Source organism: Lipotes vexillifer, unplaced genomic scaffold, assembly GCF_000442215.2.
Source record: "Lipotes vexillifer unplaced genomic scaffold, Lipotes_vexillifer_v1.1 scaffold271, whole genome shotgun sequence".
NCBI lineage: Eukaryota > Metazoa > Chordata > Mammalia > Artiodactyla > Lipotidae > Lipotes > Lipotes vexillifer.
In genome coordinates this window covers 153,872-168,131 of record NW_006780882.1, presented here as the reverse complement: position 1 = coordinate 168,131, position 14,260 = coordinate 153,872, and the positions used below count along the sequence as shown (strand labels likewise).

General features: G+C 35.8%; 1 protein-coding gene across 1 annotated transcript in view; it reads left to right on the top strand.

The window, feature by feature from the left end:
• CDH18 (cadherin 18) overlaps nt 1-14,260 on the top strand; it is a gene marked incomplete at its 3' end in the record, with an annotated part of 264,813 nt that overhangs the window by 103,681 nt on the left and 146,872 nt on the right. Inside the window, exon 3 of the mRNA XM_007454264.1 lies at nt 13,108-13,227. Within this exon, the coding sequence (XP_007454326.1) occupies nt 13,108-13,227 (120 nt within the window). The remainder of the gene's footprint in view (nt 1-13,107; nt 13,228-14,260) is intronic.

The following is a 14,260-nucleotide window of genomic DNA, read 5'->3' as shown; positions in this document are numbered from 1 at the left end:
TTTCTGTGCTATCGTAGATTCCTGCTGCCATCTACCAGATGTCTTTATTCCCTCTGTTTTTCAGAGCTCAGTCCTTGAGGGTCATAATTGCCTGCCGTCTGTCTTAACTGAGTGTCCTCTTGAGGTCCATTAAGTTTCTCTCAGCTAAATTTCATTTCCCACCTTAGTAAATGGAAAATATTTTCTTACTCCCATACACTGGTAAGGAGAAAACTCTGTGAAGGTCAGTCTAGATCTTTTATGCTTTCACATGTTAAGTGGCCCCCTTATTATTAAACATTTTATGGTCTTTATGATGCTGAGGTATGTTCTCTTTATATCTACTTTGTTCAGATTTTTTTAAGATAAGGGAGTGTTGAATTTTGTTAAACACTTTTCTGCATCTATTCATGTGACTTTTATTCTTCAAATTGTTAATATGTTGTATCACATTGACTGATTTGCAAATATTAAACCATCCTTGTGCTCTTGGGATAAATCCCACTTGATCATGGTGTATGACCCTTTTAATGTATTGTTGAATTTGGTTTGCTAACATTTTGTTGAGGATTGTTACACCCATGCTTACCAGTGATATTGTCCTATATTTGTGTATGTGTGGGGGCAGTGCTGTGTGTGAGTGTGTGTGATTTTCCTCTCTGGTTTTGGTATCAGGGTGATGTTGACCTTGTGGAATGAGGAGTTCAGAAGCATATTTTCCTCTTCAATTTTTAGGAATAGTTTGAGAACTATATACATTAATTCTTCTTTAAATATTTGGTAGAATTCACCTGTGAAGCTATCTGGTCCTGGATTTTGGTTTGTTAGGTGTTTTTTTGATTACTGATTCAATTTTGTTACTAGTGATCGGTCTGTTCATATTTTGTACTTTTTCTTGATTCAGTCTTGGAAGATTGTATATTTCTAGGAATTCATCTGTTTCTTCCAGGTTGTCCAATTTGTTGGCTTATAATTGTTTGTAATAATCTCTTATGATGCTTTATATTTCTGAGGTGTTGGTTGTAACTTCCCTTCCATTTCTGATTTTATTTATTTGAGCATGTTCTTTTTTTATCTTCATGGATCTGGCTAAAGATTTATCAATTTTCTTTATCTTTTCAAAGAACCAGCTCTTAGTTTCCTTGAATTTTCTATTGTTTTTCTAGTCTATATTTCATTTGATTTTGCTCTGAGCTTTGGACTTTGTTTTTCTTCTTTTTCTAGTTCCCTTAGGTGTAAGGTTAGATTGCTTATTTGAGATTTTCTTGTTTCCTGAGATAGGTCTTTATCACGACAAACTTCCCTCTTTGAACTGTTTTTGCTGTGTCCCATAGACTTTAGAACACTGTTTTTCCATTTTAATTTGCCTGGCTGTTTGTGAAGCTCAGCCATGACTTCTGGAGGCACGTTAGTGGGCAGGGCTGGTCCCCAGCTTGGCTGGCTTAGAAGTGTGATTGCAACTGCTGCGAGAGTGGTGATGCACTGGGCTGGCCCCAGCACGTCTGGCTGTGAGGCACCGCCACAACTGCTGGTGTGCTAGGCTGGACCCCAGAGTGGGAACTGCTTTAGAAAGACTCTGGTGGCAGCTGGGGACACGCACTGGATGGGGTAGGGTGGGAACTGCTTTGGAGGGGTGCTGGCGCCAGTCCTCAGGGGAACACCAGAGCAGGGCACATGGTGTTAACTAGGTTAATGCAGAGTGACAGAAATGGTGCCCACCAGTGCTGGGCCAGCTAGGTGAAAGGAGAGTAAAAAAGAAAAAAGAAAGGCGCCCACCAGCACTTCTGTCCCTGGAGAAAGTTTCACCTGCTCCCTGCTCCTTCAGGCCTTGTCCTAAAATTAGTCAATGAATCTCCTTCTCACATGACCCAGGCATATTTTAAGCTGCTGCCTCTGCACTAGAACTTGGGGTGAGTAAGTTTGTATGTAAGGCCTTCGTTAGCGATGTATCAGTTTCCTCTGGCTCTCCTAGACGTAAGCCCCACTGATTTTCAAATCCAAACATTATGGGAGCTCATCTTCTCCATGCAGGTTTCCTAGGCTGGGGAGCACAGTGTGGGGCTCAGGCCTCAGGAAGGCCTCTGCAGTTGTGATGCCCTTCCCACTTGTGGATTGTCACACCAGGGGTATGGGTTTCACTAGACTGCATCTCTGCCCCTCCTATAGTCTCCATGTGGCCTTTTCTTAAATCCTTAGTTGTAGAAATTCTGTTCTGCTGGTCTTCAGGTTGTTCTCAGAGATGTTGTTCTATGTGTGGTTGTAGTTTTAGTGTGTCCATGGGAGAAGGTGAGCTGAGGATTTTCATCCTTTGCTATCTTGAACTGGACTTGAAGTTATCTACTATTAAATTTCAACTAATCAATCCTCATCTGACTTTGCCATTGACTTTCTTCATGGAAGAAAATTAGTATTGAATTTTTGGTAGCACACTGAACAATTGTTGGCAAAGGACTCATACAAGCCATGGTTCCATTTAACTAAGGCCATCACAATGGAATGTTTCCCCAGTCTCATTGATGTGTTCATTAGTGTAAGTCTAACTAAATGATCTCAGTAAATCTTCCACTGCTGTATCACACTGAAGTGCCATGAAATATTGGAAAAATTGTGTTCCTTCTGAAGGGGGCACTGCTTTGGAAGTTTATCAGAGCATGGCATGTATATATGGCAAGGAAGAAGCAAACAGAAAAATAAGAACATGTGATGGCTTTTGTTTTACCCAGTTGTTTGTGGTAAGTTGTTATCAGCAACAGAAAGAAGCTCAACTAGAAGAATCTATGTGCACATCAGTAAACAATACGGAATATCATGTAGCTGTGAAAATTATATTTACCAAGATGTCATGGACATTTCCATGCCATGTTCTGCTGTTACAGAAAAAGCTGCATAGAGTTCAGTTCAGTATGTACATGACTACAAGACAGACCTTTGAATGAGTGGAGAGAGTTATGAAAAGACATGTAAGATACTTCTATGATTGCTTTTCTTAAGGGAAATGGGACAGGAGGTATATTTTTCTTACTAAGATCATGTTTGACTTCTTTAATTTAAAATATTCTGTAAGATAAATACAATTAACAAAAAGAGATTGCTTTGAGTAGGAGTATTTCTGTATTGTCCTCTCAGCAAAGAGATGTAAGAGCACCAGTCTTGGGATTGCTTTGTAACTAAATTTACACTCTGTGTGATAAAAGCAGCTACTGACAAAGTCACAGAAACCTTGGTGATTCCAAGCAACATTTCATAAACCTCTTCCACCAGGTTTAATTTTCAGTCTTAAAAACATATATATACACATATATACATATATGTGTATATATACACACACGTACATACACAAAATGACACATACACATTTTATAATAAAATTATGTATAATTATATATATACATATATACAATAATAATAATATAACCAGCCTAGTGAGGCAATAAAACTCTGTGTTCTATACTTTGATTTACCTGATTGACTGCTTTGCAAACACCTGTATGTACAGAACCAAAGTAGCACGCATGTGATATATTTATGTTTGTATATTTTAAATAATCTAGATCATATGTTTAAATAATTTGATCTCAGGAATTAGTTTTGGTATACATCAAGAGAGAAAACAGGAAGAAACATTGTATATAGATGAGCCAAAGAGCAAGAACTATAATTATAAAATATTTTATGTAACTGTATCATAAATGCCATTTTCCCCAAACACTGTGTAGTATTTTCAATTCAAAAAAGTCATTTTCAGCAAAGTTCCACAGCAACATTGTAGAGGATGGCAGTTCAGTAGACAGTGCCCCTGACGGAGGATAATTTGACGCAAAGTAACACTAGCCCAACCATAGTCTGCAGTGTGAATGAGAAATCAACTTTTATTGTTTGATGCCTCTGAAATGTAGGGATTGTTACTGCAACATAATTTAACCCACTCTTTCTGATATTTCTCCCCTTGACATGTCAGAGAGGATATTCCAAAAGTATTTTGAAATACATAAGTATTTCAAAAAGAAATCATAATAACAAGATAGGGTGCCAACAGTGGATAAATCCAGAGATTCCAAAAATTCCAGAGCATTGAAAACATTAAAAATTAATTAATGGGGTGAAAGAGACAGATCAAATTTACAGGCTTAAACACTAAAGGTGAAAACTGTTCTGCCCCCTGTAAATACAAAAAAAAAACAGAGGAAGTCACTTGGACAACTTATTAAATATTTCAAAGCAAGGCAGAATTTTTTCAACCTATTTTGTACATACAAAGAAAATGTGTTTTTATTATACCATTAAAGCCTTTGATTTTGGTTTGGTTTGGTTTGGTTTGATTTTCCTAGGGATGGCTCACATAGGGGTATTGGGACATAAGGATGAAGCAGAAAATAGCTTCCAGTAAACCAGAAAACCCACATAAGAGAGGAACATAAAAGAATAAAAGAGCTCTTACCAGTAGGTGAATATCACAAAGTCCTTGCTTCTGATGCAAACGACTCCTCCCTCTGGGGACACAAGAGTCCTTGATCTGCCTAGCAATATATGAACCCATTTTGCCACACTTATTAAGATGTAACACTCCAACTTAACAGGGGAAACATCAAAACCATTTTTTAAATTTCTATTTTAAATTTTATGTTTTCTGCTTTATTGAGGTATAATTGACAAATAGGAATTGCATATATGTAAGGTGTACAACCTGATGTTTTGATGTATGTGTACATTGTCAAATGATCACTATGGTCAAGCTTATCTATCACCTCACATAGTTACCATTTTCTTTTTCCCTTCCTTTTTTTAATGTGTGTGTGTGTATGTAGTGAGAAGACTTAAGATCTACCCTCTTAGCAAATTTCAAGTATGCAATACAGTATTGTTTACCATAGTCACTTTGCAGTACATTAAATCTACAAAACTCATTCATCTTGCATAACTGAAACTTTGTATCCTTTTCCAGCATCTCCTCATTTTCTCTCTCCCTGCCCTACCCCTGGCAGCCACCATTGTATTCTCTGTTTTAGGAGTTCGAATATTTTAGGGTCCACATATAAGTAAGATAATGCAGTATTTGTCTTTCTGTGTCTGGCTTATTTTCCTTAGTATAATGCCCTCCAGGTTCACCCATGTTGTTGCAAATGGCAGGATTTCCTTCTTATTTTAAGGCTGAAATATAGCTATATCTGTATCACATTTTCCGTATCTATTCATCTCTCCGTGGACATTTAGGTGTTTCTAATGACCTCAAATATATAACTGAAAAAATATCAAAGATCAAAAGATGATGAATTATATATGTTTCCTCAGAAATCATTACAGGCACAACATCTGCTGCCTAAAATCAATGTAGCAAGAGATAGGGATTTAAACATTTTATCTATAATAATAAAAGTAATGCTACCATAATTAAAATTAATAAGTAATTAAAATTGCATGGTGGGGGAGAGATATTGGGTGGTAATGTAGATGCAGTGCATTCCTCATCTTTAATTATATCAATGACAATTTTCAACTGTGATACAATCAGAAAATTTTAAATTAAAATGAAAGAACAAATATTAGGGCAAAGAAAATGTTGCTACTTTTAATAGTAGATCTGGTAGCAGTAGGTATGGGACTAAGAAATAAAGAGGATTTTAATTTTATATCTGTATTGTTATGTTTTATTTTTGGTTACTATAAAATATGGAGACTGTGCTATTAAAATATTTAAAAATCAATTTTTCAGCTAACTGGTGAAAAAGAAATTGAAATTATTGTATTTCCTCAATGATTGATATTCATGACTGAATGTCAGTTGTTTATGTGAGTGGATATGTATACATATATTTACATAAATATGTATATATAATATATAGCATATACTTTATAATCTATTAAACACTTTTGAAAAATTATTGCAATTTTTGTGAGCAAAGGAGGACAAAATATTTCTGTCCCTGGTACTCTGTTTGGTAGTAATTGTTTCATAGTTTATTGATTTTGATTTTATTTCTGCTTTTGTTTTTATCATTGAATGAAAATTCAGCTTAAATAATAGTGTGTTATTCAGAAAAATGCTGAACTTGTTAATAACTTTAATTTTTTAAATGGAATACTTTGTAAAGCATGAGCATTAAAGCAACTTATAGATACAAATTCTAATTTTTGATAAGAAATTGATATAAAATCAGCAATTATGCAGTGCACGTGATTATCACACATGCTAAACTAGGGAATACTTTAAGAAGTATTGAATTACTATTCCTCTATATCTGTAAATAGATTGATAGATAGAGTATATATATATGTATGAATTTTCCTCCACGTTAAAAACATTCTCCCCGAAATTCTCATTTTAAAATTTTGCATAAAATAGACAGCTTTCCAAATGATATATTTGTCACAGTCCAATATGTTAAGTAATTTCAAGTTATTGAATGTAAAGAACACCCAGATTCTCATTGGAAAGTAGTAACTATATTAGAGTCAAGTACAGAACTTAATCTTTATATTTGGTAAAGTATAGTCATTATCCAGAAAAGAAATGAAGGATACTTGGGAGAGACTTGTTAATACCTTCTGTTTGCTTTGGAGCTTAATCAGGAAAATCAAATCCACTGTCATTTAGTTCAGTAGAAGGAACTGAGTCTGTGGAACAAGTTACAAAAATGGTAGGAGAAATGAAAAGCCAAATGGTGAACTGTGAGGCAACCACTGAAGGAATTGAGCATCCTTATGGCTGGGAGGGTGGTGTTACCTGACTCCAGGAGCTGGGTTTTAGTGGACAGACATGGGAAGCACTAATCAATGTCAATGACAGGTGTTAGATTCCTACAAACAGCAGAACAGGGTAGGAAAGTAATGTGAGAACAACTTGCAAGTGGATTTAGAAGATATGTAAGACTGGTGGGGATATGATAGTCAAGTCACTTTTTACTGCAACCATTTACTCTGTACAGAAATCAAGAGAATTGTGAGCATTCTATAAGGCTACAGAAGAGTACATCACTGTTGTCGGTACTTGGAGATTTCTTCCCCCTAAGTATTTTATATACAAACTCTGCTGACAAAAATATATTTACTGACTTGGCCTTTGGCTATGGTGTGTATGTGGGGTGAAATATAATGCTGCCTCTCTACAAGTAGATGCATCTGGACAGGCATTACATACCACCAAGGAAACAGACAAGAACAAGGCAGAAGATCTTGTAGCTATTAACACTCAGCAGATCATGACTGAATGTCACGATGGCGTAGATGGGAAAGAATGTCACAGCAAAACAGAGAGGACCAGCTTGAATTCTGCCTTCTCAAATTGTTAACTATATAACCTTTATGTACGTCGATGCTCCCATCTGTAAAATGGCATTGGGTGTAATTTTCTTAATAGATTTATCTTATTATTAAATTAAATAACATATAGCAGAGGGATCCTACATTACTGGCACTAAATACATATTTTTTCCTTAATTTTTTCATTTATGGAATATGATAAGAAGTTTACTTGAGTAATGTCAAATCTCACATTTGGTAGTTCCATAAAAAGCATCTAATTGAAAGAACACAGAAACTAACAATAGCTGTGATTGAAAATACACAATTAGAATAGTGAATTCTGCTCTGTTACCCAGATGTTTCATAAGTGTACTTGCAGAGGATTTTTTTTAATCCAGTGACTCTTGTGTGAATACTCAAGGCTTTATAAAATTACATGATGGCTGGAATACTGTGCTATTTCTCTGTTGGTGAAATTACAAACCTCCTGTGAGGAATGAAATTTAAGTTGTACCTTGATGACTATTAATTTTTCACAGTCCCTGGAAAAATCTTCTGGGAATTGAGCCCTAAGAGATTCCTTCAGAGAGATACTCTCAGCCTTCATAAATTTCCAGCTTATTTTTACTTAGAGTTCTTGCTCAATGTTAATTCACTTGAGATTTTTTTTTTAGAAGATGTTGGGGGTAGGAGTTTATTAATTAATTAATTAATTTATGGCTGTGTTGGGTCTTCGTTTCTGTGCGAGGGCTTTCTCTAGTTGTGGCAAGCGGGGGCCACTCTTCATCGCGGAACGCGGGCCTCTCACTATCGCAGCCTCTCTTGTTGCGGAGCACAGGCTCCAGACGCGCAGGCTCAGTAATTGTGGCTCACGGGCCTAGTTGCTCCGCGGCACGTGGGATCCTCCCAGACCAGGGCTCGAACCCGTGTCCCCTGCATTAGCAGGCAGATTCTCAACCACTGCGCCACCAGGGAAGCCCCCACTTGAGATTTTAACAGAGCTGTGAACCCTGACAAGTCATGCATAATGATTTGCAATCTCAGAGAATATTTGTTTGGTATTAAAATGCCTTATTAAATGTTTCAAATTGATCTTCGGAGACTTTCAGGAAAGTCCCCTCTGTTTCTCATTGATATGTAATGTTACAAAATGTGTGCTGTTTATAAAACAGTAGTACAAAAAGAAACCACATGGAAAGACTGACACAGGGCAGTCCCAAAAGGAAACAAGACAAGTTTTATTGTAGAAAAGAGATCTTGAAAGCTTTTGTATGTACTTGAATCTTTTCAGATTTGTTTCAAACATCGGCTGAGAGGCTCTAAACCCTAGCACGGGATTAGCTAAGTGTGCACCGTAGGAAATATTTAACATGAAAATATTATACACTAAATAGCCGATGAAACTTTAAGATGCAATGTTTCTGTGGTTATTGTTTTTAATGAAAACAGTTGTAAAAATTAAAAACGCTTATATAGCGCTTTTTAAAGTTTTCTTTGATTGGAAGCCAGTTATGTAGGGAAGGGACTGTTGGTTTAATATCTATTGACCAAATCCATATAATAATTTCCAGAGAAAATTAGATTCTTATTTTAATATTCTAGTGGAATAATGGACTTTTAGGTATCTTTACGTATTTTTAGGTATCATTACGTATTTTTAGGTATCTTTACGTATTTTTCTTTGGAAATCTAGCACTGTAGAGGATAATGATTTTCTCTTTTCTATTATGTACACAGTTAGGGCCCATAGCATGAATAAAGGAATTGAATTGTCCAATGTGGGATACTTTTCTCATACATAGATATATCCATACTGATAATTTTTTTTTCACTTAAACTTTTAACCAGGAATAAAAAAGTCTTTATTAAAATGATCAATGTAACTGATTAATTTACTTAGAATGCTAATAGGTGGATCACTAGTAATGCCTAATATTCAGAAACAAAATCAAATACCATTAATACCATCTACTTGTGAGATTAACTTTTGATTTTATCTCCTTTTTGATGTTCTGGCATCAAATAGTCTAGGATATTATCAGTCATTTTTTTCTTGGCTTGTAACTTCAGACTCTTGTCCAGAGTCAAAGAACAACCGTAAATTCTGAGAATAAATGTCACTTCCTTCCACTGCAGCTGTAGCACAATGTATCAGTTTGCTAGGGCTGCTTGCACCAAAGGACCACAAACTTGGTAGCTTAAACAACACAAGTTTATTGTATCACTGTTCCTGAAGCTAGATGCCTGAGGTCAAGGTATCAGAAGGGCCATGTTCCCTCTTCAAGCACTGGAGAAGCATCTGCTCCAGCCCTCTCATCCAGCTTCTAGTGCTTTGCTGGCAGTCTTTGACTTACCTTGGCTTGTGCAAGTATCACCTTGATCTCTGCCTTCATCTTCACATAATGTACTTCCTGTGTGTGTATGTGTGTGTGTGTGTGTCTGTCTGTCTCCCTCTAAATTTCCTGTTTTTATAAGGACACCAGTCAGGTTAGGGTAGGGGCCCAAACTACTGCAGTGTGACTTCGTCTTAATTAATTACATCTCTAATGACCCTATTTCCTAATAAAATCACTCTTAAAGAACTGGAGTTCAGAAATTCAACATATAAATTTTGAGGGAAAACAGTCCAACTCATAACACACACCCTAAGGTGTTTTATGTTTTTATTATTTATGTATTTCTAATGAAAAAAAAAAAAAAGCCTTTTTTTCCTTAATGTAAAAGAACTTCCAAAAGAACCAATGGTTCTTAAAATGTTCCCATCAAACCTTCAAATAAACAAGAAAATAAAATAAGTATAATGTTTTCCTTTTGGTTTAGATCTCCTTGGTAGCGAATCTTTTAACAGTTTATTTTCCACCCCTGCTATTTAACTCACTCCTGCTGTATTCTGGGGCAGGTTGATTTTTGGTTGAGTTGTGCTGTGCATATACCTGTTCTCCCTTCAGCCAGCAATCTGTTTACTCAAAGTGGCAGACTGATACCTTCAGATGCCACCAAATACAACGATAGAGGTAATTTACTGTTTTTGCTTACACACAAATAGAATTGCCCACTACCCTTGAGACCAACGGTACAGGGGTATCTGTGATTGATAATGACCATACTTTTTGACCACGGTAGATAGAGTATATTTTCTTTCTCTCCTCTGGAACTCTTTTCTGCTCTGCCCACTTCTTTTCGGTACTTTAAACCATCACTTAGTCAACACCACCATACTACTTTTATTTCTTTTCTTCCTCCTTTTCTCCTTTTTCTTTATTTCATTTGTCACTCCACTCATGCATCGCAGCTTTCATTTAACAAGCCTGGGCTTTTAAAGACAGCTCAAGCGAAGCAGAGCACTCTTTCTTTCCTGTGATCGTCCAGCCTGTCACAGTAAATGATGTGTGATCTTGCACTATTTGCCTTTCCCAGTTTTCTTCATGGAATGGTTGCTGTGGGGCTACAGTTTAGACATTAAAATTATTTAGACCTAAATCACTATTGTAAGGCCACAGCAAGTTTTAAAACCTGAGCATTTTATAACTGTGGTTTCTTAAAAGATGGCCATTATTTTACTGCTTTCTATCTATACTGTTTTTTTGTTTTTTGTTTTTTTTGAATCCTAGTAATTCTTGTATGCCCAGTACGAAAATCATTTTTCCTATAAGATCAAAGATTTGACTGGTATAATTTTATAACATTTTAACCATATTATGGGCTTTTTTACACATTTTAGAGTCTGACGTGGGTACCTACTACAGATTTTAGTTTCTTCAATGAGGTACCAAATGAAAATGCCTCCCTCCTAAACCAACATTTTTGGGTAAATATCTACCTACTGGTATTCTCTGAACAAGCTGGAGAGATGGATGTGGGTATGGAACAGGTGTTGAGATGTCACAGAAGAAGTCTTTAATGTTCTATAGTAATTATTATACTTAGTCATGGAAGAGGTAGTCTACATGTGACTAGCTCTGGAAAGTTCATCAAGCCAGAAATCATAGTGCTGTAATGAGAAAAATTATGGTACACATCCAAGCCCAAATAAGGCTGTCTAAGAATGGACTAACGGTGAAGCAAGAAGATATACATTTTAAACTTTAAAATTTGAGGTCATCATAGATTCACATGCATTCATGAGAAACAATATAGATTTCTTGTACCCTTTACCCAGTTTTACCCCATGCTTGCATCCTGCAAAATATCCAATATAAAACAATATCATAACTAGGTTATTGAAATTACTTACCAATTTTATTTAGATTTCCCTAGTTTTACCTGTGTGTGTATGTATGTGTTTAGTTCACACGTATCCATAATCAAAATACTGAACAATTCCAGCATCATCATTATCTCTCATGTTGCCCTTTTATGACCAAACCCACCCCTTTCCACTCCTTCTTTCCAAGACTCTGGCAACTACTAATCTGTCATCCACTTCTAAAACTGCATCACTTCAAGAATGTTAAATAAATGGAATCATACAGTATATAGCCTTTGAGGATTGTCTTTTCCCCTCCTGGGTATGATTCCCTGAAGATTTATCCAAGTTAGTGCCTATATTAATATTCTGTTCATTTTTATTGCTAAGTAGTATTCCATAGTAATACTGTACCATGGTTTGTTTAACCATTTTCCCATTGAAGGATATCTGGGCTTCTTCCAGTTTGGTGCTACTAAGAATAATGTTGCTGTGAATATTTGTAAATAGGCTTTTATGTGAGCATATATTTTTATTACTTTAGCATAAATGCCCAAGAGTACAATTTGCTGGATTGTATGGTAAATGTATGTTTGTTTATTTAAGAATTTTCTAAACTTACATTTCCACCAGCAGTGTATGAGAGGCCTCATTTCCTGCCAGAATTTTGTGTCACCATTATGTTTTATTATCCACAATTAGAAATTTCTCTTAGGTATAACACAATCCTTTTCTTCTGAGTGTGCATAATTACTAGTTATATTTTTGCTTAGCATCTCAATGTAAAAATACTATTTAGAGGCCAAAATCATGGCATTTTATTAAAAATCTTTATACAGTCATCCCTCAGTATCTGCAGGCAATTGGTTCCAGGACCCCGTGGACACCAGAATCTGCAGATACTCAAGTCCTGTAGCTGGACCTCCATATCCATATCTGTGGGTTCCATATCCAGAAATTCAACCACAGCAGATCATAACATAGTACACAATCAGCAATTGGTTGCATTTGTGGATGTGGAACCATATATATGGAGGACCAACTGTACATTTATGTTCTACTAATAAGGATTGTCAAATGAACTTGGCATACTAAGTCTATGAACTTTTCTAGGATCCTTTGAAGGTACAGAAAATGTTTTGCTTAAAGTTATGTCTGAATTCCAACATAGAAGTAAAAACTTTGTAGTTAAGTAGATATTAGACCCTTAATATGTGTCAAACCTAAATCATAGACTTAACTATGTCAAACCTAGTTAAGTAGATATTAGACCCTTAATATGTGTCAAACCTAAATCATAGACTTAACTACTAAAATTAAAAACTGAAAATTGTCAGTACCCCCAGCACTGTTCAATAGTCAACTGTACACTCTCAAAATACTTTTGATTTTTATCCCCAGTTAACACCTATTTGACCCAACCCGATGCTGATTATGTGAGGGTTAAAAGAGACCCTTTATAATGGTATCAGCATATAAAGAATCATATTAAACTATCTGAAACCAAACACTCCATTCTGGACTCTCATTTAGGACAATTAGTGGCAAGGAAATAAAGCGGGGACCATGTTTGAGAGGTAAATCTAAGAAATTCAAGAAATTATCACTCTCCATAAGTATTTCAGCATTACCTTTTTCTGTGTACAAATTAATCATGTGTTTAATGCCATCACACACTAAAATTTGTTTTCCTGAATGCACAGGTACCTCTGTTCTACAGGTGACAGCCACTGATGCAGATGACCCTACCTATGGAAACAGTGCTCGGGTGGTTTACAGCATTCTCCAGGGACAGCCCTACTTCTCTGTAGACCCTAAAACAGGTTAGTGTTTTTATGGATAATTTGTGTGCAGATGCATGCTACAATAAAAGAAAGCAATATTTTTATGTCTGTGTACTCTTCTACATTAGACATTGTTATTTTTGCACATTAAAAAATGCCCTCACTTTTTCTAAAACAATGTGATTGAATAACTGAAGATAAATTAACTGCTCTCCTTAATATTTCATTATCCATCATTTATATCCATACCAGTAAAATGCTTCTTATCTTTGCCTATTTCTGTGACATTTAAATAAATGCTGTCTATTTAAAACAGAGGTTACATAACGCTTCAGCCCTCAAGTATTTTGTTACGTAAAACAAATTAACTGAGAATAAAGCCAAACACATATAAGCATTTGTTAAGGAAAAATATGAATTCTGCTCCACCTCTTCTCTTTTCTGTAGCCAAAATAATCATATCATATTATATTATGTGATGCCAAAATGAAAATGAAGGATACTCAAAAATTCATTTTAGGGCTATATTATAGCAGCATAGTCTAAAAACCACAAAAACTCATGGCCTTATTGACAATTTGTAAATAGAAACTTGGCTAAAGCTAAATATAAACCCATTTTTAATGTAGCTAAATATTCAGTAGGAAGTGTTTCTAGCTTAATAAACAGTTTCAAGAACGTACATAATCAGGAGGCACAGATGGAGCAGAGCGAGGTCCAGGATATTCCAGCAGCTTCCTGGAAGTCCTTTCTGGTCATGTGAGATGAATTCTGAATCAAGTTAACATCTGGGATCTTCAAGTAAATGGCACTGCCACATAACTAACACAGAAGAGTCATATTTGGTCATAAATATCCCCTTATCCTCATGTTGTTACGTAGCATACAACAATTTTTCAGGGAACCCTGCTCAATAAGTCTACAGATTACAGTTTATTAACCATTGTCTCAGGCAGTGAGGTACATCAGCTGAAATGATGCTATGGACAATCATACTACAATAGTTAATGCCATTAGATTGCTAGGAGGATTGTCATTATCACGTTTACAAGAAGGTGCCTTCTCTCTTTCC